This window comes from Tinamus guttatus, unplaced genomic scaffold, assembly GCF_059628265.1.
Source record: "Tinamus guttatus ecotype Peru unplaced genomic scaffold, ASM5962826v1 Tinamus_guttatus_pri_ptg000423l, whole genome shotgun sequence".
Lineage (NCBI taxonomy): Eukaryota > Metazoa > Chordata > Aves > Tinamiformes > Tinamidae > Tinamus > Tinamus guttatus.
Window position 1 is genome coordinate 4,148,800 of NW_028288957.1, and position 22,968 is coordinate 4,171,767.

General features: G+C 49.5%; 1 protein-coding gene across 2 annotated transcripts in view; it reads right to left on the reverse strand.

Moving 5' to 3' along the window:
* SEPTIN11 (septin 11) overlaps positions 1-22,968 on the reverse strand; it is a 37,203-nt gene that overhangs the window by 4,937 nt on the left and 9,298 nt on the right. For both annotated transcript variants that reach the window (XM_088531662.1, XM_088531663.1), the window contains exons 2-7: positions 12,561-12,675; positions 10,167-10,362; positions 7,731-7,917; positions 5,529-5,690; positions 4,134-4,230; positions 3,501-3,669 (exon numbers count right to left, since the gene is read on the reverse strand). In XM_088531662.1, coding sequence (XP_088387788.1) covers positions 3,501-3,669; positions 4,134-4,230; positions 5,529-5,690; positions 7,731-7,917; positions 10,167-10,362; positions 12,561-12,675 — 926 coding nt within the window. The remainder of the gene's footprint in view (positions 1-3,500; positions 3,670-4,133; positions 4,231-5,528; positions 5,691-7,730; positions 7,918-10,166; positions 10,363-12,560; positions 12,676-22,968) is intronic.

A 22,968-nucleotide genomic window follows, 5' to 3' on the forward strand; every position in this document is an offset into this window, starting at 1 on the left:
AGAGGTATGAGCACCTCCACCAAAACAAGTCTTAGCTTGCGAGATGGCAACAGTGTGGAAGCAAACCGGGGAGTCAAAACGAGCACACCAAACGAGTTAAGAACGCTGGCAGTCACTCAGCAGACAGGACGACAGGCCACCCAAACCAACAGCTGCTGGCCCAGAGCCTACGGCAATGTGCAACGCCAACCCAGCCTGCTGATCTGCTGGGCTCCCGCCTTCTTCCCTCACCCACCGTTTGGCTTGAGTCTCTCCACCTGAAGTAAAGGACGCGCAGAGCACAGACTGGCACATCAAAGCAAGAAATCTGGCTTTAGGAAGGTTTATTAAGCACAACACTGTCACAGAGCAAGATTCATGTTCACAAATCCCAGCTATAGATAAAATAGATTCTATAGAATCTATAGATTCTATAGATAAAGCCTCCTTGGGAGATGTCTTTCTCCTTTAACTCTCGGGGAGGCAAAGCCTCCTCTGACTAACCACATGACCAGTTTACTTCATTCCTGTATTTGCCTTCTACTTCTTCATGTTGCATTATATCCAACATACCAAGATACTACAGCAAAAATTTGAGACACAAAACATGTTGTCAATGCACCTCTGAGATTTTCAGTCTCTTAGGAAGCCCGGATGCCAAATTCCTTTTCATTTTATTCCTTAAATGGTGTTGGATATTTCAGACATAATGATAGTGTGGGAATGATAACTATTTCCCCAGCATGCTTTTCTAAAAGTGCATTTTTTAAATGAAAACTTCACTGAAACACGAGAAATGTACCACTTCATCCACTGGCATGGACATACATCTAAGGGACATATTAAAAACCAGGGTAGTGAACACCGTAAGCACATTAAAGCCAAAGCATTACCTCGCCTTGCACAGGGATTTTCTTTTGAGCGAGGGAATAAAACCTGACAGATGGGCTCCAGTGAGCATCCCAAACTGATGTGCGCTCCAAATCCCTCCTGAAACACTCCAAGGAGAGGCTGCCCCAGAGCTTGCTCTGCGCAGCGCCAGCCAGCCTCAAGCAGTCGCACGATTCCAGCTGACCAGACACTGAACCAAGGAAACGCTCATGAGATGTGAGCGCACAAAGATCTTTCCACCTGGGAATAGGGCAAGAGGCTTCTTTAGATACTGAACAAAATCAAGGACCAGACTCGTTGCAGCAGATTCAGGCTTACAACAGAATCGCCTTAAAATTCAGTCTTTAATTTCATCCTCTGACTTTGAGCATATGTATAAACCCTTCTGAAGGGCCTGGCTAGGGCCTAGGAAAAGCCTTAGTGCAGGTTAGGCTGCACTGCTCAATGAGAAGAAAAAAAAAGTCAAAATTAGTGAGATCTTGTACTAAGAAACAGCCGCACACACTGCTAACTATACCCTGTATTGCAAAGAGCTTCTTTTGCAATGAGCTCTTTTCCAAATAAGCACATTGCAAGTGATAGGCAAGCAAGGAACTGTTCCAGGCTCAATGCAAATCTCAGTTTCAAGCTTAAAACCTACAGCTAAACTGAAGTCAGAAAGCCAAATCTCCACTGAGGACTCCAAGCTCTAGAAGAGCCAAGTTAACAAAGGAACGGGCTCAGTAACTCCAAACTGTATATGAAAAAACCCTCATAGCCCAAAGGAGAAACCGTAAAAACTGACTTGGATTTGCTACAAAAATGACAAAGGAATTTGCTTTTCAAGTAAACAAACATATGAATATGAACCTGGATTAGATGAGCAACTTTATTCTCCAAAACGCAATGCACAGGGATGCACCGTCAAAAAAATTCCCAGAGGAAGGCTCATTCCCAGAGGAAGGCTCATTTTTGATGACTGGAGGAAGAACAGAAGGAACCAAACCTAATGTTTCCCTCATTTCAGATAGACATTGGCCTCTGCAATCCAGCTTGGTTTCGGGGGTTTATCCTGCTTATGGGCAGGAGGCCCCTAGTGTGAACCGCTCTGCACTAGCACGTACCAGATGGAGAAGTTCTGTACATTTTCATTTCCTTTCTACTTATAGCTTGGTCAGAAGAGGCCTCGTGCGCAGGAAGTAATGTAAATTCCTCAGATTCCTGGACGGGAAGGGCTGAGCCCATCTTAAGCCACTGCTCTCTAGAAAGGAAATCCAATAAAGCCTCACACTTTGGCTTCGTAACAGAGCTGGGCCTGGCTGGTTTCACTAGGGTTTCTCCACTGCAAAGCAGTGCAGCTGCATATTCTGAGCAAGCCAGAAGCCTCATTTGAAGAAAGGCCCATGTCACGGCACAAGCTGAGCTCTGCTCTCCATGGGATGCCGTTTTCCAGAGACAAGGGAGCTGGCAGCAGATGCGCAAGGAGCCCGCGCTGCCTCAGGCTCTGGAACCCACCTGGGATTCAGTGATGAGGACCAGAGATGAGTTGTGCTCGCGGCCATTTGTGCTGGCCGTGGTGATGGGCACGCCAGCTCCTGACATACACACGTGTTACGAGCTAAATCCACAGCGACGCTGGGACGTGCATGTTATTCCGACTCTCCCTTGGGGCAGCAAGGGCCGTGGGATAGTGAGAGGGCAGCAGGCGTCATTACTGGGGAAAAGGTAGGGAGGAACGGGAAACAGGAAACCAAGGGAGAAGACAGCCCCCCTTCCCCTGCTCCCACACAGCTGCTGTCCCTGGCTGGAGACTCGGGCTTCGGACCAACAAAGCTGTCCGAGCCGGCACAAACTGTACTTAGCAATAAAGCGACCTCCCGCAGGAGACCAGCTCTAGGAGTCAACCAGGCCGCTTCTCCAGAATCACCCTTTTGCTCTGCACTCACACCTCAACACACGAGTCACCTTCATCCCACATCTGAAACCCAGCTGTTGTAGCTGGCTGTGGCGTTTGGCAGAGCAAGCTGGCTGCAAAACACCAGCGAGACCACAGTGGACACAAGGTGGCATGAACGCATCTCCTGAGCACCTCAGGGCCAGCTCTTCAGCTTCTCAACTGAAAAATGATGAGTTACCTGCTGTTGTCAACCGTTCCTAATCAGACATGCTCATGAGCATTGCCTGCAGGTCACAACCAAGCCACCCTAGTGCCTGACAAAAGCAAGGTGCTGGCCACACTGATACAGAAAGAAACCAGGAGAGAATAGCCTCTGTCATGTAAAGCAGCAGACAGCTAATGTGGACAGCAAAATCAGTCTGCTTAGACCCACAAGGAACTGCTTGACATAAGGAGTGTGTTCAAGGACCCCGGTGACATTTTACAGGCACTAGAAGGAATGTACGCTGCTCTGCAGGATTGCTCACATTTTCAGAATATTAAGGCAAAAATAAGTTCTCAGCCACTCAGCCTTCTCGTGCACACAAATACGAGGCCCTGAGGGCAGACCTGCATAGCTCAAGGTTTTTCTCCTCAACAGTATTTCAGATCCCTGCCACTGTAACGGGATTATCTCCCACATTCTTCCAAATCCCAGCAACCCCAAGACCTCACAGCTATTTGGTTGTCCAAGGCCCACGTTACACTCTCCTACCTGAAAGGTTTGCTGTCTGGATCTGTGTCCTTGAATCCCATCTCTTCCAGTTTGCAGCGCCTGTACAGCTCATAGTGTCGGGTGTGTGTCTGCTCTCTCAAGTCCTCCATGTTCACGCGGATCAGCATCTCCCGCAGCTTCACAAAGTCACAGTGATTTTCATTTTCAACTGCAAAAGAAGCAGACCATCCATGGAGACAATGCTAAACACAGGAGCAAGTGTGTTAAATTTCCTGGAAATAGCAAGAAACCAGCAGGATGGGTGTCAAATATGAGACTTCCCAAATCGACTTCTCCAAGTCATGCCCAGTATTGCCCTCCAGCTTAGGCAGCTAAAGGCAATAAATATCAAGTTGCTCTGGGATCAGACTTTGTTACAGAGAGAAACTGGGTGAGTTGTGCAGAACTGTCCTGTGGATGCTGCCCTGCAGCTTCTCTGGACAGATACAGGGCTGAAACCATGTTCCTTCACAAAGCAAACACTGAATTGCAAAAACTCTTTTGAAAAAGAAACTTACAGTGGAGATCTTGCTACTCAAGACAGATTTTGATACAGCGCATCCAAAGATCAGCACGTCTTTCATGAGAACAAGACTGAACTACTAGGACTGACTTGTGCCTTTGGTAACCTACCCTGCACAACACCCCATGGGTACTGCCTGGCTTTTGCCATCTTGTTGCCAATCTTCACTTCTTCGGTGCTGCCAACAACGGCAAACGGAAGGTGGACCTGCCAAAGGAAAAGGACAACCGGGTTAGGGATTTCCTTTGTTGCCTTGCCAACAATTGTTTCTGAAGAAAGCTGTTTATTGTGGCAGCTGCACTGCATATAAGTTGCTTAAGATCCCTTTGCAACTTAACTGGTGTTTTAAGAAGACCAATTGGGCAGCCTGGATTAGAAGCCTGCTTGGACTTAAAGTCCAAAATTCTGAAGTCCTAAAAATACAGCAGAAAGATGCACATATTTTACATGTAATTACAACATATGATTATCTTGGGTACATAAAGTATCTTACAAAACTGAAATAAATTTGAGCATTAAGTAAAAATCTGTGGAGAAGTAAAAAAATAAATTACATCCTCTCAAGCAAGTAAAAAAAATGGGTACTTCTCCTGCTAGAAATAATGGCTAATGTTTCCTCTTAAAAAAGACAAAACCCTGAGCAAGGGGAAGAGCAGAGCCGACCCAGCCCAGAGCTGACGTGTGAGTCACCAAGCCCTGCTGTGTCCAGGGCCTCTGTGGGTGCGGTGGGGACAATTTGGCAACCCAGAAGCCGGTCCCAGAAGCACAATCACTGCCAAGATGGAGCTTGCCTGTCCCACTGGCCACGTCACAGTGCTCTGTCTGGCTTCCTGGCACCTGGAAAGGTTGCATCCTTGGTAGCCATGCCGTGGGCACAGGCAATACAGAGGTTTGGGGAAGTCCTGATAGCCAGCCTGCTCCAGAAAGAGTACCCTCCTCCCCCTGCCACTGCTGCTCTGCCTTTGCTTGTGCAACTGGCTACCTAGAAGCACTCTGGGTGGGTTTGCCCATGATTTCTACTGCTGCTAGCACTGGAGGAAGGAGGAGGAGAGAGCCAGAGTTCCCACCATAGATAGCCCCCGGCTCTGCCGAGGGCTCCAACATTGTCGAGGGCGCCCCGCTCTCTCCGGAAAGCGGAACAAAGGCAGGCGTGAATCACCCCCCGCCGAGCAACCAGTGGCCAGTTGGGACAGGAAGCCCAAACCCCAGCCCTCTACCCTGACGGCTCCGGAGCCCTGCCTCCCATCCTCTTCCTTTCCTGAAATGGGAATACTGCAACAGAGGGAGGATATGAAGAACTGCTCAGACGAGAATCCTTTTTCAGACAAAGAAGTAAAAGCAGCCAGGCAGCCCATGTGCTCTGTGCTCAAAAAGCCTTCTGGCCACCATGATTTCTGGGCTTAGACCAGAGTTTCAAAGCCAAAAGCAACACAGCACTGTGTGGCTTGCTTTTGGGAACAGGCCTAAGGGCACCAAGAAAAAACAAACCCCAAAAGTAAACGTACGCTCATTGTCGCGTTGATCTCTGCCACTGTCTCTTCATCTGTTGGGAACTGGTAGATCTGGACACCGTTGCTGACCAGCTCGCTCATGATTTTACTCTTGAACTTGTGCAACTCGTTTTTCGCTATGGTGTCAGCCTTGGCAATGATGGGGATGATGTTCACCTGCAAGACAAGGACACTTGCATGGGCAGAACTGCAGAGATTGCGTCACCAGGGAGGTCCTGCAGTGGTGGCCCCAGAAGCACGTCGCAAGCCAGCGTCCCACCCAGCAAAAGGCCTTCCTGGGAGGGCTGCTGCCATCAGCATCACTGCCAGAGTCAGGATTTTCAGGCAGCAGAGATGATGGCCTTAAAAAGAAGTCAAACGCAATTTGGCAACATGCTATTTCCTGTGCTGTCATAGTTGACTCCCAGTCTGAATCTGCTGGACAGGAAATGCTGTCATGGATTATTACAAGCTGTTCCAAAAGGAGGAAATTACCATGTAGGCACTTGTCCTGCTGAGCTGCGGCAGGCTGGGCGATGGCAGGCGACAGGCCTGGACCCCAGCCTCCCGCAGGGGTCTGCCCAGGCGTTGTTACCAGCGACAGCCGGGCAGGCAGCAGAGCTGCTGTGACACTGCTGGAGGGGGAAGCAGATGGTCCAGGCCTGCCAGGCGACACACGCGGCAGGGCTGGAGATAACAGACCTGCCTCCCTCCTCCGCGAGCCCTCGTGTGCTCAGCTGTACTGCAGGACTAGGGTCTGCGTGCCCTGCGCAGCTCCAAGGCTATCATCAGTGGAAGCAGCACGACAAGGTTAGCACAGATAGAAAGACTAAATCACAGCCTCCCTTCCCTAGACAGGCTGTTTGCTGCACAGGCAGCAGGATGGCAAAGGATAGCGCCAAAGAGCCAAGGGGAGACTTTTCTCTCTCTCCTTTACAACTGCAGACAACAGTGCAAGTGAGGAAAATGTTAATATTAATGTGAAAAGGTTTAAACTACATTACTGGAAAATCCTCTCGTATTACATAACTTAGTTCTGTTCAGAGGATGCCCCACAGTTATTAATTCACCTTCGCTGAAGGAACAAAGATGAATGCCAATTAGCTCATTTGGGAGAGATCTTTAAAATCCTATTTTAACTTAAAGAGGCCAGGCATGGCTCCCCTGTACTGCGGAACACCCAGTCGATAGGCCCTTCCAGGAAACAGGACCGCCAGTATCATCCGTCTCCTGCAGCAGCTGGGGCCAAGGAGCCAAAGGCACAAGATGGACAAATGTAAACTGCCTAATCATGATATAAAGCAGCAGAGAAACCTCAGACTTAAGGAGTTACATTTTACATTTGTGCTTCAGTTGTTATCCCTAAAAGAACAAAGATCAAGCCTTCTTACAAGTATCTAATAAGACACCATACTGTACACCAGGTTTCATTCCTCCTCTTGCTCATCAAGAGGGTAACTAAGAAAATGCACAGAGTAGCACACGAGCTTAGACACTTGCTGTTTAAGCAGATGAGCATGGTTACAACAACACTGCAGTTGTCGGAGATCACTGTTTGTGTCTAGCCAGATGCAGTCAGAGCACACAGACACAGCGCTTTGATTTCTTTTCCATTGATTAGCAATGTCACCTTAAGTGTTCTGGATGTGCTTCTCCCCATCACACACACTCATCAAACCAGCTTTTGCACTGAAGCCCAATTAATTCATTGGACAAAGTGAAATGGAGGAAGGAATCATGTCCTTTTCAGTGCTGAAACCAGCAGAGCTCAGCCTTAATCTCTCATTCTTATTTATGGATAAAAATAGGGAAACACACTTCTGTTTTCTCAGCAACCGACTGATCTCTGAATGAATACGTCACTGAATTTGGCTGAGTTAGCCCTCAGCAAAGCAGGATCTGCTGGCACCCTCAAAGAGAGGGTTTTCCACTCTTGGGTTGCCATCTTTACAGGGTGGCTGCATAGCCAAGCTTTTAAAGCTTTTAAACAACAGGAGAGTAAGCTGAAAAACAATGAGAACCCAAACTCTTATCAGATCTCTCTCCATGGAGCCCAAATCAGACTGACCCATCCTAGCAGCTCGCCCAAGGCACTAAAATTTTCACACCACACATCTGTAATGACTGTCTGCTAAAAACAGGTGGTTTCAGTGCAAGGCTAAGCCTGTGGAAAAGTAATGAAAGCACTAGCTGGGTTATAACACAGGCAGCAAGTACCTTACTGTCGAGCTTCTTCATGGTGACCAAGTCTAGGGACTTCAGTGAGTGCCCAGTTGGTGCAATGAAGTAGAGGCAGGCGTGAATCCTGGTGTCGTGGTAGTTGAACAGGGAGCGTTTGATCTTCAGCTCTTCTTGCAAGTACGCTTCAAACTGTGCATCAATATATTCTACTATGGGCTTGTAGCTGAGGAGAGAAAAAACAGAGCTGAGCAAGCCAGGGCATTTCTTGTTTGGACAACACTCACAGAGCCTCAGAGCTGCTCTGCATGTTAGGGGGACAGTGATGGCCTTGGGACCGTTCCTCCACAACCAGCAGTCCCTTCTTATCAAGCATGTTTCCAAGTGCATGCACAGGGAGGGATTAAAGACAAGATTAGCCAAAGAAAAGAGGAAGTGGCAGAGACCTGCGGGGGCTAGGTACATGTTGGACCACATGTTCTGGAAAGTGTATTTTGCTGTTGTCCATAAACTTCCCTGTGACTTCAAAAGATGCAAGGATGGAAGGGAAAAATCACATGGGAATAGAAAGAGCTTGTCAGGAAGTAAGCCCATGAGCAAAGCACAACAAACACTGAGAACAAACATTTGAGGGTGTATGTTAGGGGAACAGTTTTGGTGGGGACAAAAAGATGCCATGATCTGACTTCTGTACTTCTGGAAGGGAACTTTGGCACATCACAAACCCCTGCCATCCACGATGAGCTCCTTATAGATGGCCCCTAAGCTCTCTAGCCCTAGGAAGCCCTTGAGGCAGGGCATTGAGCTCAAGGCACCCAAACAGTACTGCCACTGCCTTAAGTGCTGGATTCATAGCTGGATTCATCCACATCCTCTTTAAAAAAGCAGCTGTGAGCAGGAAGTAGAAGGTCAGGAGTTCCCATGTCCTCCTGAAACAGCTTTCCACTAGGCATTCTGTCCCATGCAGGTGGCCCTTGTGCAGCTCCAGCTGCCTTGGTCTGCGCCTCTCACACAGTAAATCACGAGTCTGATGTACTTCACCCAGGGTTTGCAGCAACTGCTCAAACAGCTTCCCTGGCAGCTGGAGCAGTGAGGCCACTCCAAAGCCCACGAGACACCAGAGCACTCATCATTAGCTCACAAGCCACAAAGGGCATCAGGAAGTCTCACTAGGCGAGCCTGCCACGCTGCCAGTTCCTCTGCCCTTGAAAATGTGGTGGGTCTCAGCAGGACAAAGGCCACACCTGAACCCCGCCACCCTGTGACCACCCCTCTCTAAGTGCAGGTGAGGGAAACCGGAGGGGTTTTGCTGCCACCGCTGCCAGTTCTGCCGCCTACAGAATGAAGCAAATGCCAAGTGAGCCGGCAGCAAGGAGCCCCAGGACATCCCTACTCCGAGCACCTGCTCCTCTTCCGAGCAGCTTCTACTCCTGCCCAGGAGCATATGGCAGTGCCTGACACCCCAAGTGGCCTTCAGCCGCTGCATGCACCTCTCCACGTCTGCTTGGCAGCAAGGAACAGGGCAGTCATCAGGAGCAGGAGGGGCAGAGCAGGGGCAACAAGCACGTTAGTTTTGGTGTCAGGATATGAAGCAGGAAAGCATTTCCAAATAAAATCATTTTAAACATCGGTAACTTAAAAAAAAAAGCGTAAAATTGTATTGTGGAAGAAGAAGTTGTGCCTGTTCAACTGCCAGGCTAACGGGGATTTTGAGGCAAAGCTTGTTTTTAATCTTGTGTTATTCCAGAGCTGAGGTGAGCGTCTGTCCCTCTATGCACCAGCCCTCATGTCCTAGTAGGTTTTGCTCAGTGCACACACTGCTGGCCAGCGTGCTTTCTCTCAGCTGGGTGCAGGCAGTTGCAATCCCACGAGGGAAGCTGGGATGACTGCAACAAGGGAAGGTATCACTCTTAACTGAAGGACCAGTTAACCAGTGCCAAATAGTTTATAAATTGTGATCATAGAATCACTCATTTAATCACAAGAACAAAAGCTCATACGGACAGCCAGAAGGGAGTGCATAGGTTTCCCAGAAAATTTACTTTATACTCTAGAAAAATCAGTATCTTCCCTAAAGTGAACTCCACCTGGACTTGGGCATCAAATGCTATGAGCAGGATCTATAATCCAAGTTCGAGCTCCCCAAGAGATAGCAATACAGCTGCAATTTGAAGACAGACTTTCAAATATCTACATGTTCCATTCCAGCAAAGATTTAAACCCTGCCAGCCAGAGGCAAAGAGGGCAGAAATGCAGTTCCAGTTTTGTAATCTTTGAGTTCATCCATTTATTCTTCACTTCAGTCTTTTAACTTTTACCTGTCTCACAGGACTAGCAATATCAGCTGCTGTCTCAATATCAAAGTAACCCCAAGGAGCAGCAGGAATCTACTCTGCTCCCAACAAGAGATCAAGCCCTTCTGACCTTGGAGCACATCAGCGTGAGGACAGCTTGGCTGTGCAGAAATCAGTTTACCTGTCATCTTTGTTAATCTGGTCACCAAATCCAACCGTGTCTACAATCGTCAGCTTCAGACGGACATTGCTCTCCTGCAGCTCGTAGCTCCTGGCTTTCAACCTCACACCGGGCTCGTTGTGCGTAGCAGGTTCACTCTCAAACTTGGTGTTGAACAGCGTGTCCATCAACGTTGACTTGCCGATGCCAGTCTCACCTGGGCAGACAAAGGCTGCATTAGGCACCATCCCTTTTCCCCATCTCGTTCTCTGCTGTACTCATTAGGATAAGGAATGATATCACTCTGAAAGCAATGGAACTGGGCTACGTGCCTGTGGTTAAGCAAAATAAGCCCTGCCGGAACAGATGCCTTCTGAGGCAGCCGCCTTCTTTACCAATCCCCCAGGACCAAGCAGAGGACTTTGCAGACACTGAGACCCCTCAAAGATCTCTCTGAACTGCAAGCAGCCCTCCAGGAATGAAAACATGTATCTCAAAATATGCAAAATCCCTGCTTAAAAACCTTGAAAACCATGCAGTAGCTGTGTCCACATAAGCAAATGCCACTGCTCAGCTACTGCCTGTTGCTCTGTGTTACTTGACAGCTCATTTTGCTGACTTTGTCATTGAAAAGCTGACTGCTTTGGCACTTGCCTAGGGAAACTAAGTGAATATTACAGTCCAGAAAAGTGCTCAACAGGAGATATACTTGGCACAGCATTCCTGGCCTGGGAATTTGCAGGATATCAAGAAAACCCCCCTTTTTTTAAAAAATAAAAAAGTGTGCCTACACTTTTTTTTTTTAGGGAGGAGACAGCAAGCATGCTTCAGATGATAGCTTGTAATGTGGGCCACAGAGAGCAAAACCCATGTGAAAAGATTGGTCCTCAGCTGATAACATGCTGGACTGATCTCTGCAGCAACATTTCTTCATGAGGTGCTAACATGAATGCAGCCCTGCTGCACCAGAAGGGCTTCACGGCACTTCAGCCATATGAGATTTTTAACTGTAGTGCATGTTCCCAGGCCTAACTTAATTGCAGAACGAAGTTTTGGAAGTTTGTTTTTAAGGGGGAGATTCCTACTATTTGCACCACTGCAGCAATCTGTGTGAAATTTCCATTTGGGGCTAAAAAAATGGATGATCAGCACATTTTACAAGAGAAAAAAAGGACAAATTACTACCTTAATGGAGGCAAATCGAGTCATGCTAGCAGAGCAATACTTACTGCAAGAAAAAAAGGCAATTAATTTATGCCATTTTGATCAAAGTACTGCTTGGGAATAGAGATGCTCCCTGCTGAATTTTAAAGGATTTTGTGCTGTTAGGAGAGTCACATGATGGTTGGTAGCTTGAGTGTGCAGAAATATGAGCTCTTCTCTTATCTCATCCTTAGACACACACAGCTCCAGAGAGGAGTCTACTTGGCTCACCAGGCTTTCCTTTCAGAGGGCTGCGCTTGCTCTGCAGACAGAAATTCTACACGCCACAGAAAACCACAGGCTGAAGGCGGCATTTATTTCCAGCTACTTAAGGCAGCTAGTTAGAAGGAGTGCTATATTCTGCTTAAATGACCAAGAGAAATGCTTTGGGGATTGCTATTCCAAACCAGGAACAGAATCCACCTATTCTGTGAGGACCGCAGTTCTGGGCCATCTTGAGGAGGGTCATTAATGGGTCAGGCAGCTTTGGTACATGGCTCCCTGGGGTCAACCAATGGATTTCTAACTGCCCAGCAGCCACGGAGAGTGCAAGGGTAACAAACATCTCCCCATCCTTCAAAAATGAGTTGTAACCCCATCTTTCAGCTCTGGGTAATTTGGGAAAAGAGACTCAGGAACTCAGGCTAGAAAAGCAAGGAACAGCACCCAGACTAAAAACAGTGGAGAACAGGTGACAGGCTGTGTTCTCAAGTGCATTGCTTAGAGACTAAAAATGGCATCGCTTCCAAATGGAGAAACTCTGAATCCAGAGACAGGCAGGCAGAGCCTGAAAGGGATGGAGTGCAGTTTATTGAGAAACGCCTCTGTACCCAAACTGGAGACAGGCAGATTCAAGCTAAAGTTCTTCTAAAAATTCATTTAGTTCCCAAGTCAGCTCAGCTTACTGATGGGTAGACCTAGGGGAGAGATGGGCTTTAGCAATACCAAAAAGGTACATGTTCATCATCTAAAAATTTCAACATTTTGAATGCAGAGGCGAGGGAGGCAAAGGAAGAGGGGGATATTATATTTAACCCTGGAGCAGCTCCAGAAGGGAAAAGAAAAACAAAAAAAGACCTTAGCTCTCTGGCCCTGCAGTCACCATGGGCTCAGCTCTTGCCCTCTGGAGCAGGGAAAGAGGTTTTTAAGCTCATGAACAGGCGTGCAAGTTTTGCCACAGGGACACCTGCTCAGCAGTACGGGACGACTTACCCACACACAGGATGTTGAAGCAGAAGCCCTGCGACGTTGACTTGTTGACCAGCTGGTCGGGGAGGCTGTCAAAGCCCACGTGGCCCGAGAGGGACAGGTTCCTGAGGTCATCGCTCTGCCAAGGCAAGCAGAGAGACACGTCACTGCGAAGGCAGATGGCAGCTCACACCCAACACCCCTGTCAGGGAGCAGCACCGGGCCTGGCCCTGGGAGGCAGGAGGGCATTGCCAACAAAGTACACCAGTACTTTAGACTCCTGAGCTTTCCTCCTCCATGTGCTAGAAGGATATTCAGCACCACGGTGTGTTAGGAGGGCAAGGTGATGAAGGGATGCTACCCTCCTGACTCCTTTTGGGTAAAAAATAAACCCCCAAAGACCAGCACCCTCATTTACACAACAGGGCTTTTCCTGCAAAAACCACCAACAGGAGATCCTTGAATTTGTGCATGACATGAATGAGTTAAGCTCTTTGTAATACTAGTATTTTTCAAATATCAGCAGGCTTGGGCTTATGATTAACCAAAGGGAGCTCAGAGAACACCCCAGAAAGCGCGAGGTGCCCGTGACTCAAGCCCTGCAGAAAGCGGTGGGTGTTCAGCTTCCCTCAGCACAGCACCAGCAACTCTTTCCCTGAGCTATTTTAGGTAAGCAAGTATTTGCCTCATCATCAGTTACTCAGCAGGAACAGGAGTTGCAGTCATACCTTGTATCTATGCCAGTTATTTTTTGCTGCGCAGGTTTTTCATTTGTTTTTTTCTTTCCCTTGTTTGTTATTTTTTTTATTTTTCTGAAATTCTGTTTTCTCACTGGAAAGAATAAAAGCAGCATCCCTACAGTTTTCAATGTCATATGTCTCAATGCCACAGCGCAAGCTGCGCCACAGAGCAGGAAGACTGCCTGGACCACCAAAGCCTTGGACAAGGCGGGACAAGAAGGATTAGAGTTTGCAAATACCACGCAGGCAGCTCCAGTGCACACAGTCGTGACACAGGCTGCTCCTCCCTGGGCAGGAGAGCTGCAAGGGGAAGCTTCCACCAATAGCAATGTCCCCACAGCAGCTGAGGGGACCCCAACACTGCCCTGAACCCCCAAAGCCCATCCATAAGGACACAGCCCTTCCCAATGGACACTTCAGCCACGGATCAAGTACTGCCAGACAGAGCACCTGAGAGCACAACTCAATTTGTTTCTCTCCTCTCCTGCAACAGAGGCTGAGCTAATAAACCTGGAAGTGGCCACAGCAGGCACCTGCAGCAAGGACCAAAACACCATTCCCAACTCGGAATAGCTTGTGGGCTCAGGTTTTAGCAGCATGGAAAGGAAACCTCTGCAGGAGAGCACCAACTGCAACTGCTTGGTGTATAATTAGCAGAAGGGGAAAGTGATTCATGCACACAGCCTGGCAAGACAGAAATGTTAGGAAAACAACAGGAGGCTAGGTCAGGCAGCCACCCTGCTCCGGCTATTAAGTGCTGCAACAAGCCAAGAGCTCGCAGGTTGGTTTCTGGTCTCAGGAGAGCCCATAGGAACTGGGTGCTGGTCCAAAGTTGACAAACGGCAACAGCTCCTGCCCTCGTGTGTGCCCAGCAAGGCAGGGAGCCACACGGGCGTCATGCCAGCAACACCGCAGCACCGACTCGCTCCTCCAGCCAGGGTACTGCTGCTGGAGCAGCAGGCTGTGCTGCTTAGGTGCTTCATCTGCTGTGGATCCCTCAACACCCCTCGGGACTGGAAGAGCTCAGCAGCTGTCACTGCCAGCCCTAGGGAGGCCTTGTTTATACTCAGATGGTTCACCACGTACAGAAGCAGCAACCTCAGACTCACAACGGAGAAGTTTGTTCACAGACAGTCTCCAACAACAAGAATTTAAACACATCTTAAGAGTGGTCTTTAAGCTTTCTTTGCAGGCTTAAGCAGCATCATTCCAGGATGAACAAGATGAACCTCTCCTTCCTCCCCAGGCACCGTTTACATGAGGGGAAAGTGACTGCAGGCTGAGTGCTAACCCTCCGACAGCTGCGAAGTAACACAGATAAGTACACGTGTTTATTTGGACAAGATGTTGACCACTGAATTTCTCTGGAAAACAACCAACAGCCCATCCAGGAAGGGGCAAGGAAAGCCCCGAGAAGCCTCGAGATCCAGAGGCACAACTAGGAGCAACGATCTGCCATGGACCATTGCCAGCAACAGAGATTGCCAGGATTTCCATTTTCCAAACTCTTAAGAGAGAGCTTGGAGTTTGCAAGCACTTTCAAGCCTGCTTAAGATCAGTCTTTCTTCATATGCAGCTCCTTAAGGTAAAGGTTTTACAGGCCAAGCAGTGCTGTAACGGACGCCCAGCTGCCAGCAGCTGGTTTGCCTGGATGCAGTTCAGGGCAGCTTTACAAAACTGTTGGGCTGACAAGGCACACGCAGGGAGAGAATCGCCGTGTTCCTCCTACACCACAGCCGCCTGGTAGAGCTAGCGGGAAGAGAGGGAAGCATCAACTTATTTTCCCCTGCCGGAGTCAGCAACAATGTGGCTGCATGCACATCAGGATATAGAAATAATGGTATTTAGAAAAGCAGCATAAAGCAGAGCCTCATCCTCACAGGTCCCAAGGTAGCTCAACTCCTCTCCTAGCTCCCAGGAGGCCAGAGAGGCTCTGTGGAGGCATCTGCATTTATCGTCCTGCCCTGTGCTCTCCTTGCCCAGGACCACAACAGCAGCTAGTCCCTCAGCCCAAGCAAGATCCCACTGAGCCCATCCAGCTTTGAGACCACCAGCCAAGTCACCCCCACACGCCGCTCTGTTCCCCTGCTCCCGGCGGCGGGGGGTCAGCTTCACACGGCCTCACAAGAGTTAAAGAAAACAGAAACGAGACGCACAGTTAGGAGGGAAAAAAGCCGGTATGCAAAATATTGAGCTAAACCACAAATATGAAGCAAATGTTTAGTTATTTGAGGCCACACGATTTCAGACCAACCTTGAGGAAATTCTGAAAGCTTTTATTGTTGTCAGCATCGAGGCCAGCTACGCTTTCGCTCACTTACTAGGCACACATTGCCCTCTTTCCGGGGAAATCTTAGATGCTGGACCCAAATTAAAGAACCTCAGGGTTACTTCAGTCTGTCCACAGACAGCATAATGGTCCAGTGATGGCAATGAGCATGGAGATGAAGAGCAGCAAAGCAAGAACTGGATCTGTCCTACCTTTTCCCTGCATTAACCCTGAAAGCCAGGGCCCCTGTCAATGGGGTACAAAAAGCCAAGTCCTAAACCAAAGCTGAGAGCTCCATTTGCTTGAACTGGTGCCCACAAACCACCTCACTTTGCTCAAAAAGATTTACATAAATGAAGGTCAAATCCTTAATTCTTGGGTAACAGAACTTAGGTATAATAATGTGGGGCAAAACTTCTAACTAAGAAAGAATAAGTCCTCTCCCTTCAGTAGCGCCCTCACCCCCACACAAGACAGCCCACAGCAATCTATCAGTTAACAGAGAAAGGAAGAACTGCTTTTTGTCAGGATAACCATCAGTGACACCGCAGAGGAGGGGGAGTTCCTGTCTCCATACTTCAGCTGCAGACTTGGGCAGATGTCTCTGCGAGCTACTCGATGCCTGGGAGGTCTTCTCCGCAATGGTGAGAGCAGACCCTTTGCAAGAAGCTCATCATCATGCTGCAGACTCCTGGGTAAGCCCTGAACACTCACTGCACAGCTAGGCGGGCTGGATGGCCAAGCAGTCCACGGAGTGAGCCGTGACTCGTCTCACTGACAACCACTGACCCACCTTGCTCTTGCTGGATGAAAGCAACTGCAGCTCCTTTAGAGAGAGAGGCTCATTTTGGGCAGTCCCCCTGCCCTAGCCCTCCAGCAATGTCTGCAGCAGGAGCAAAGGGCCAAGTCTCCCCTCTCTGAGCAAGCAAGCAACACTGGCTAAGTGTTATGCCAGTGCTCGCTCCACTCTCAGTAACCGCAGAGGTCCCGGGGAACTCAAAGAGGCTCGAAATACACTGGCTTCTCCTTCCTAATCCTGAAACATGGAGACTGGAAAAAAAGAGGGGAAAAAAAAAGTTAGCTTGTAGGAGGAAGGCAGGAAGCGATTTGGCTGCCAATGTCCTAGCAGCAGCCAGGGAGGGAGGTGTGGGGCTCCTGCTGCCCCCGCTCCTATGGGAGCAGCTGTCTGAGGAGGGCGCAGGCCAAAGGAGGTTGCAGCAAGGCCAACCTTGGATGCTCGGGGCAGGGTGGGAGATGCCCTCAAGGCTAGGTAAGCCTGGACTCGCTTCGGTTAGCGAAACGGCCAAACTGATGGGGAAACGAAGAGGGAAGCCACCAAAATCTGACCGTTCCAAGGGGCTGCAGGGAGGGTGAAGAAGCAGTTGTGTTCCAGGCAAAGTGCTTGGCTAAAGGTCAGCACAAGCTCAGGGCAGTAACAGCTCCCCTTTGCCAAGGGTTGACATGAAAGACTTTTTCCTCTGGAGGTTTCCTAAAACCACCAACCTTTCTATTTGGAGTCAAAGTGACTAATGCTTCTAACAGCCCCTGATGTCACAAATTGCTAACCAGCAAAAAAGCCAGCCTGGGGGATGATAAGGACCATATGTGCATTCCAGCCAGGCTTGTAAACTCGCCAAAGGGAGGAGGGGAAAAGAGGGAGAGAGGAAGGGAGGGAAAGAGGAAGGGGGGAAGAGACAGCGCGACAAACAAGAACCAAGACCATGCAAAGAGCCCAATGAGAACCAGATGCTCTTGGCTCCAGCCAGCCACTCTCTCCACTGTCAGCAGACCTTTCTGAACCCTTGTGTGAAGCTGACGAAACAAAACCCAGAGTCACTAGTGCTCAGTGCCAGGCTCCCCGGGTTACAGCTTCCCGCTGCTCACGTCCCACAACTGCCTGCTGTCTGTTACCTCTTTTTGTCTTCTGAGATGCCGCATGATGGGGAAAGGTAAATACATCTCCTCCAGCATCCCCCTTCTGCCCTGCAGCAGCGAGCAAAGCTGACAGCAGCACAGTTCACACTGGCTGGAGAAGAGCAATACTGGGGGAAAACTGGGTTTTTGTGAGACTCAGATAAAGACTAAATGTTAAGAACAGTTCAGTTTAGGCAGGCAGAAGATAGCTAGAGGATGGAAAGGTAGATTGCTGTTAGGCAGCCCTTAAAAATACAGTTTTTGCAGTTTTTCCTCACCCTTCTGGCTACACAGTCTGACACCACCCCAGGTACAGATTTCAGCCCAGGGAGACAACAGAGGCAAATGAGAAGCCAAATATAAAAAAAAGCCTCAGCAACCACCATTTCCACCTGTATTGCGCAGCGCCGCACTCAGAACAGCAGCGCAGGCTGCTCGAGAAGCGGCCGTGGCCTTTGGGAGAGCCCTCAGCTGAAGCCGCAGCACGATACGGGACGCGCGCGGCACGGGCAGGAAGCCAGGGAGCCCTCCAGGAGGGCACCGCGGGGCACAGCCTGGTCGCAGCAGGAGCCCATGCAGGACCTCAGCAGTTGCCCCTGCCAAGGCTTCCACAAGGCCTCTCCAGGGGCCCGTCAAGTGCAGGTCAGGCAGCATGCAAGCATAAGCCCACAAAACAGGCATATGTGGCAAGGAGAGCAGCTCACAGGGCTAGCCTGTCAAGCTCCAACAAGGCAGCCTTGTTTCAGGCCAGCTCGCAAGCCCTTAACGCTATGTTTTTCTTTCCTGAAATCGCAGCCCCACACCAAGGGCACATTTCACAGCCCTTCAGCAAGCTCTACAACAGCAAGAGCCCAGTGCCACGGCCAGGGTGGTTCACCTGCATCTATAAGGCTTGTGCCTTTAGGGCATCTGTTGAGCGGTCATCTCAAGCCTGGGCCCAAGAGTTGAGATTCACGGCAGCAATTCTCTCCATGCTCAACAAGACTGACACCTCCACAGTCTTCCCACTTATCTGACGAGCATATTAGGATCTTGTCTCAGGTTAGCAGAGAGCCTGAAGGAAGCAGAGAAGTGCCCTGCTTGACCTCTCATGACTGCTATGGCCACGAGTGCTACATGCCCGCTGCAGCCTCCCAGGAAGCCTTGTTGCCCAACGCTTCCAAGGAAGTCACAATTCACTATCGGATACACTCTGCTTCAAGCCAGATGCTGCAAGCACACACGTGTGACAGATCAGGCTATAAAGCAGCAGGCCAGAGAAAGCACTGCCCATGTGGGGGAGCCCTGGCTTTGCCCCCCACCACCAATGCACACACTCAGAGAAAAGGTCTGCAGCAACAGACAGAAGAAACCAACCAACAAAAAATACCACCAAAGTAACAAAACCAGCTTTGCACGTATTTGAAGTGACAAACCAGTTTCTAAGGAAAGGTGATTTCTGAGTGCCAAGTCACAGGCCTCGCATACACTTTACAAAAAATGGGAGAGTGTTTAAGCCCCTCATGGCAGGCCAGGCTCTTCTCGGGCACCACAAAAGCATTCGTCATCGATGATAAAGGTCAGCAACCAAGGAAAATATAGATTCACAAATAACAGCGCTGGCCTTAGCGTGCAGTTCTGGACTTTCATCAGGACTCAAAGTTGCATTCGGCTGGACCCAACTGGCATGAGAGGAAAAGGTCAGGTTTTACTGAATTATTTAGCTGACAAGCAGCTCTGCAGCATTACTTAGCAGACTTCACACTCTTAACTGACTGAGCAACAAGATTCCTCATTCTTGAGTACCTCTGCTGTCCTGCCATTATCTGGGAAAGCCAATACAGAGTTTTTGACAAACATGACAGAGCTTCAAGAAGCTACTCTCCATGTTAACTAAAATATTTCCTTCCCTCCACTTCACCAATTCCAATTTTTTGTTGGTTCCCCTGAGTGACTGCACCCTGTCCCGCCAAAAAACATTCCCCAGGCAGAGGAAAGCAGATGTGCACTAGGTCTGCAACATGGTCCTAACCCTGGTGTCATGAGGAAAGGCGAGGACGAGGCCACGCGGCGCCTGGCTCTGCTGCACATACTCTGCATTTCTGGCCTTGCTGGGCAGTGCAAGACACAACATTCTTGCCGCGCGCCCGCCGCAGACAGGAATGTTCCCACAGTGGCCGCCACATCCATCACTCACACCGGGGGAGGATCGCCCAAGCACTCGACTTCCGCTGCAGCCTGGGGATCAGCCAAGTCCCACAGCATCTCCGGACAGGACACCGGCAAACACCCAGCAGACACTCAACAACGCTGGAGCTCTGTAAATGCATCGTGAAGGAGACAGCTAAATGAGCATTCGCAGTACCAGAAGAAGGGATTAACTCTCAAGTAGCAAGGGAAACCACGGAGAGGTTTTACAATACCACGTTATGGATTGCAGCAAAGACTGACGTTTTAGTCTAGAGATGTACACTAAGCACCCTACACTTGCAGAGTCCTACTCTTGCCTCGCATCTGTTTTACTGCACTGAAGTTGATGCTGCCAAAAACACGGGGGGGAAAAAGTTTTCCTTGCATGCTAGTTCATCTTGACTTTCAAGACAGTTCTCATGACAAACTGTGGCTTGCAAACTGTTTGCTCAGGCAGGAGGAACTAGCTAGAGCCACAGAGATGCTCTACCAAGGAGTTCTCACCAAGGAGGGAGAGACTTGAGACCACGTAACAGCATATAACCAAGCCTGGGGATCACTGACTCCAGTGCAAATTAACTCCAGAGGAGCCCGTGACTGCAAGTGAGCACAAGCAGCACAAACCATGGCAGCTACCTCCCATATGGAATGTGTCAGGCAGAACGAGGCTTTGCAGACTCTGCTGCTGCCTCCCTTCCCCACACTGCCACGGCAACTCAAGGGACTCCAACACCACAGCCCCAGCAAGAGGCTCCGGCAGCTACCGCCAGTCTCCTCTCGTGCTTCACTGGCTGCAGGTCACAGGGCCAGGGAAGCAGAGGTTTTTATCCCTCACAGAAACACCACTTAGACCACTTGAAGCAGGCTGAGAGCAAAGCAGTCTCCTCGCTCCCTGCAGGAGCCTGGCCTCTGAGGGAGGCACAGGGTGAGGCCTCCCCCTGGAGCATAGGCAAGGCTTTCCAGCAGGGAAAGGGGCCCGTCGGGAACGCCCAGCCTTCCACAGGTGGCAGCATCCGGTCTGGGGAGGGATGACACCTACCATTAGCCTTGCCTGACAAGCTTCTATCCCAGGCACCTCAATTACTGCAGCAGGAATACTTCAGGAATAAAATAAATAGTTTCGCCAGTGCAATTGCAAATAGGTGATAATGGCAATGAGGCCATGTCACAGCTCTTGGGATGCGCCAGCTTCCCAAGCTGTTCAAGCACAGCTTCCACCTTGAGGCCAGATCCTAGCAAGAGGTGGCAAGCCTGTGATGAGAGCAAGGGATGGAGCCAGCATAAGACACTGCATGAGCAAGTTGAGCCCACGACGCTTTTCACAAGTTTCTCTCTTCAATGAGGAGGGGCGACTGCTCTCCAAATAAAGCTGCATCCATGCGTGGGCCTCGGAGGTTCAAGCACCAAGGCACTCGTCATACTCAAGTCCTCCACTCCCCATATCCACCTCACCATGCTGCAAGTCTCTGGAGCCAGACTCTTGATGACTGTAGGACAGCATGCTGGCCACAAAGTCAGTGCCAAGACAGCAACTACCGATTCCAAGAGGGCTTGGTATAAGCAAGGAGAGAGGAAAACATCCAGGAGAGTCTCACACAGCAGCATTACCGTGTCAGACCTGATAGACACCAAAATTCATTAGGGACTGAGTTTGCTGAGGGCAATACTGTATTTACCAGCTCCCTTTGCCTGCTTGCACAAGTCCCAAGGCCAGTGGTGTAGCTGGAGCTGTCCGGCAAGGTCCCAAGAAGCCTATCTGGACTTCAGGGGAGGAAGCTCACTCACTAGGAGAGGAGGCTCTTCTCATGCCGAATTCCCCCACAAACACTAACTAGGCATCAGCAGCCCTTGAAAAAAGCCACATGAAATACTTGGGGTTGGGAAGAGAGGGAAAAAAAGTGCCTCTTCAAGACAGTCCAACTTGAAATTAAATATAAATTAATAAAACCCCAGGGTCCCACACTTGTCCTGATGCAAGTATTTTGAGATGCTACCAAGCCCTGAAGCTCCAGCCAACCAGTATGTTTTCATAAGCACTTTTTTTTTTGTTTTTGCTTTGTTCTTTTTTGTCCCTTTCTGCAGTTGCTGTAGGAAAAACACATACACACACCCCAAAACACCAACCCCTTGGGAATCTAATACAACTCTATAGCATAAGCAAAGGAGAGAGAGAAAAATATTTTTCTTCTAATTCCCATTTAAGTTTTATTAAGGCAAGGTATTATTTTGAATGTGTAGAAAAGCAAAACTCCCAAAGGGAAATATTAACAGTATTCTATAAACAACCCCACATTAATGGATAATTTCCAGGCACTAATTAAATACATCCTGTAACTATAACATCCTATTCTTACTTGTGAAAATAATTCTCAGAGCTTGATCCAAAATCTACTATCAGCTTTAAAGGGCTCAGTCCTCTGTCAGATACACATCATTCCATGAACAAAGTCTACTCGGCATCCATTAAAATATATATATACATATATATCTCCATATCTTTCTCCCCAAACTTCTACCTCTTCCAGCAGCCCCAGGCCAGATGTGGCAGCAGTTTCAGTCTCCCCTTGGCAGGCTGGGCCCCCTCCACCCTGCAGGCTCATAATGCTCAGGAGACCCCATCGCAATGCATTCCCAGGCTCCGTGTCCATCACCACCAAAACACCCCTGGCAAAGGCAGCCACACAAGTTCTGCTCTGTTCTACAATCACAGCAAGAGCCATTAGGGGCAAAAATGCAGCAGGTCGTGCTCATTGGCTCCAGTGAGGCTCCTGGCAGCTGCCCGGGGCCTCCCTACAGCTACTCGTCATGCTGCGGTCGCACAGTGGGATTCGAAGGCCTCACAGAAGGGTACCTGTCATCCCCAGTGCTCCTTCAGGCAGGAGGATTCATTGTGTTATTAAAGACAGCCCCTCTGGAACCCACCAGACTTGAATACTGTTCTTAGCCCTGTCGCAGAGCTGCCGCATAGAGCTAATGAAGGACAATTAGTGGAGGCAGGCACCAACCTGGCCCAACAAATCATCCGCAGCTCCCCATCCGCATACCGAGCTTCCCAGTGCCTTGGGGAGCCGGGCCATTAGCCCTGGGTATCCCTGCCCACTCCCAGCTTGTGTCGCGCCAGTTTAATTACAGGCAAGAGGCCCAAGAGGTGGGAACAGGCACATAAGTACTGCTGGCCTTCCAGCTGCCTTGAGCCTGGTGCCAAGGCAGGGCTGCAGCAGAGGTGCCCAACACCAAGCACACGGTGTGCCGCCGAGCCGGGCGGGAGGTCTGCAACAGCACCTAGGCACTGCAAGATAGAGCAACCTGCTGTTTGCCATGTCTTGTTTGATGCGTGAAG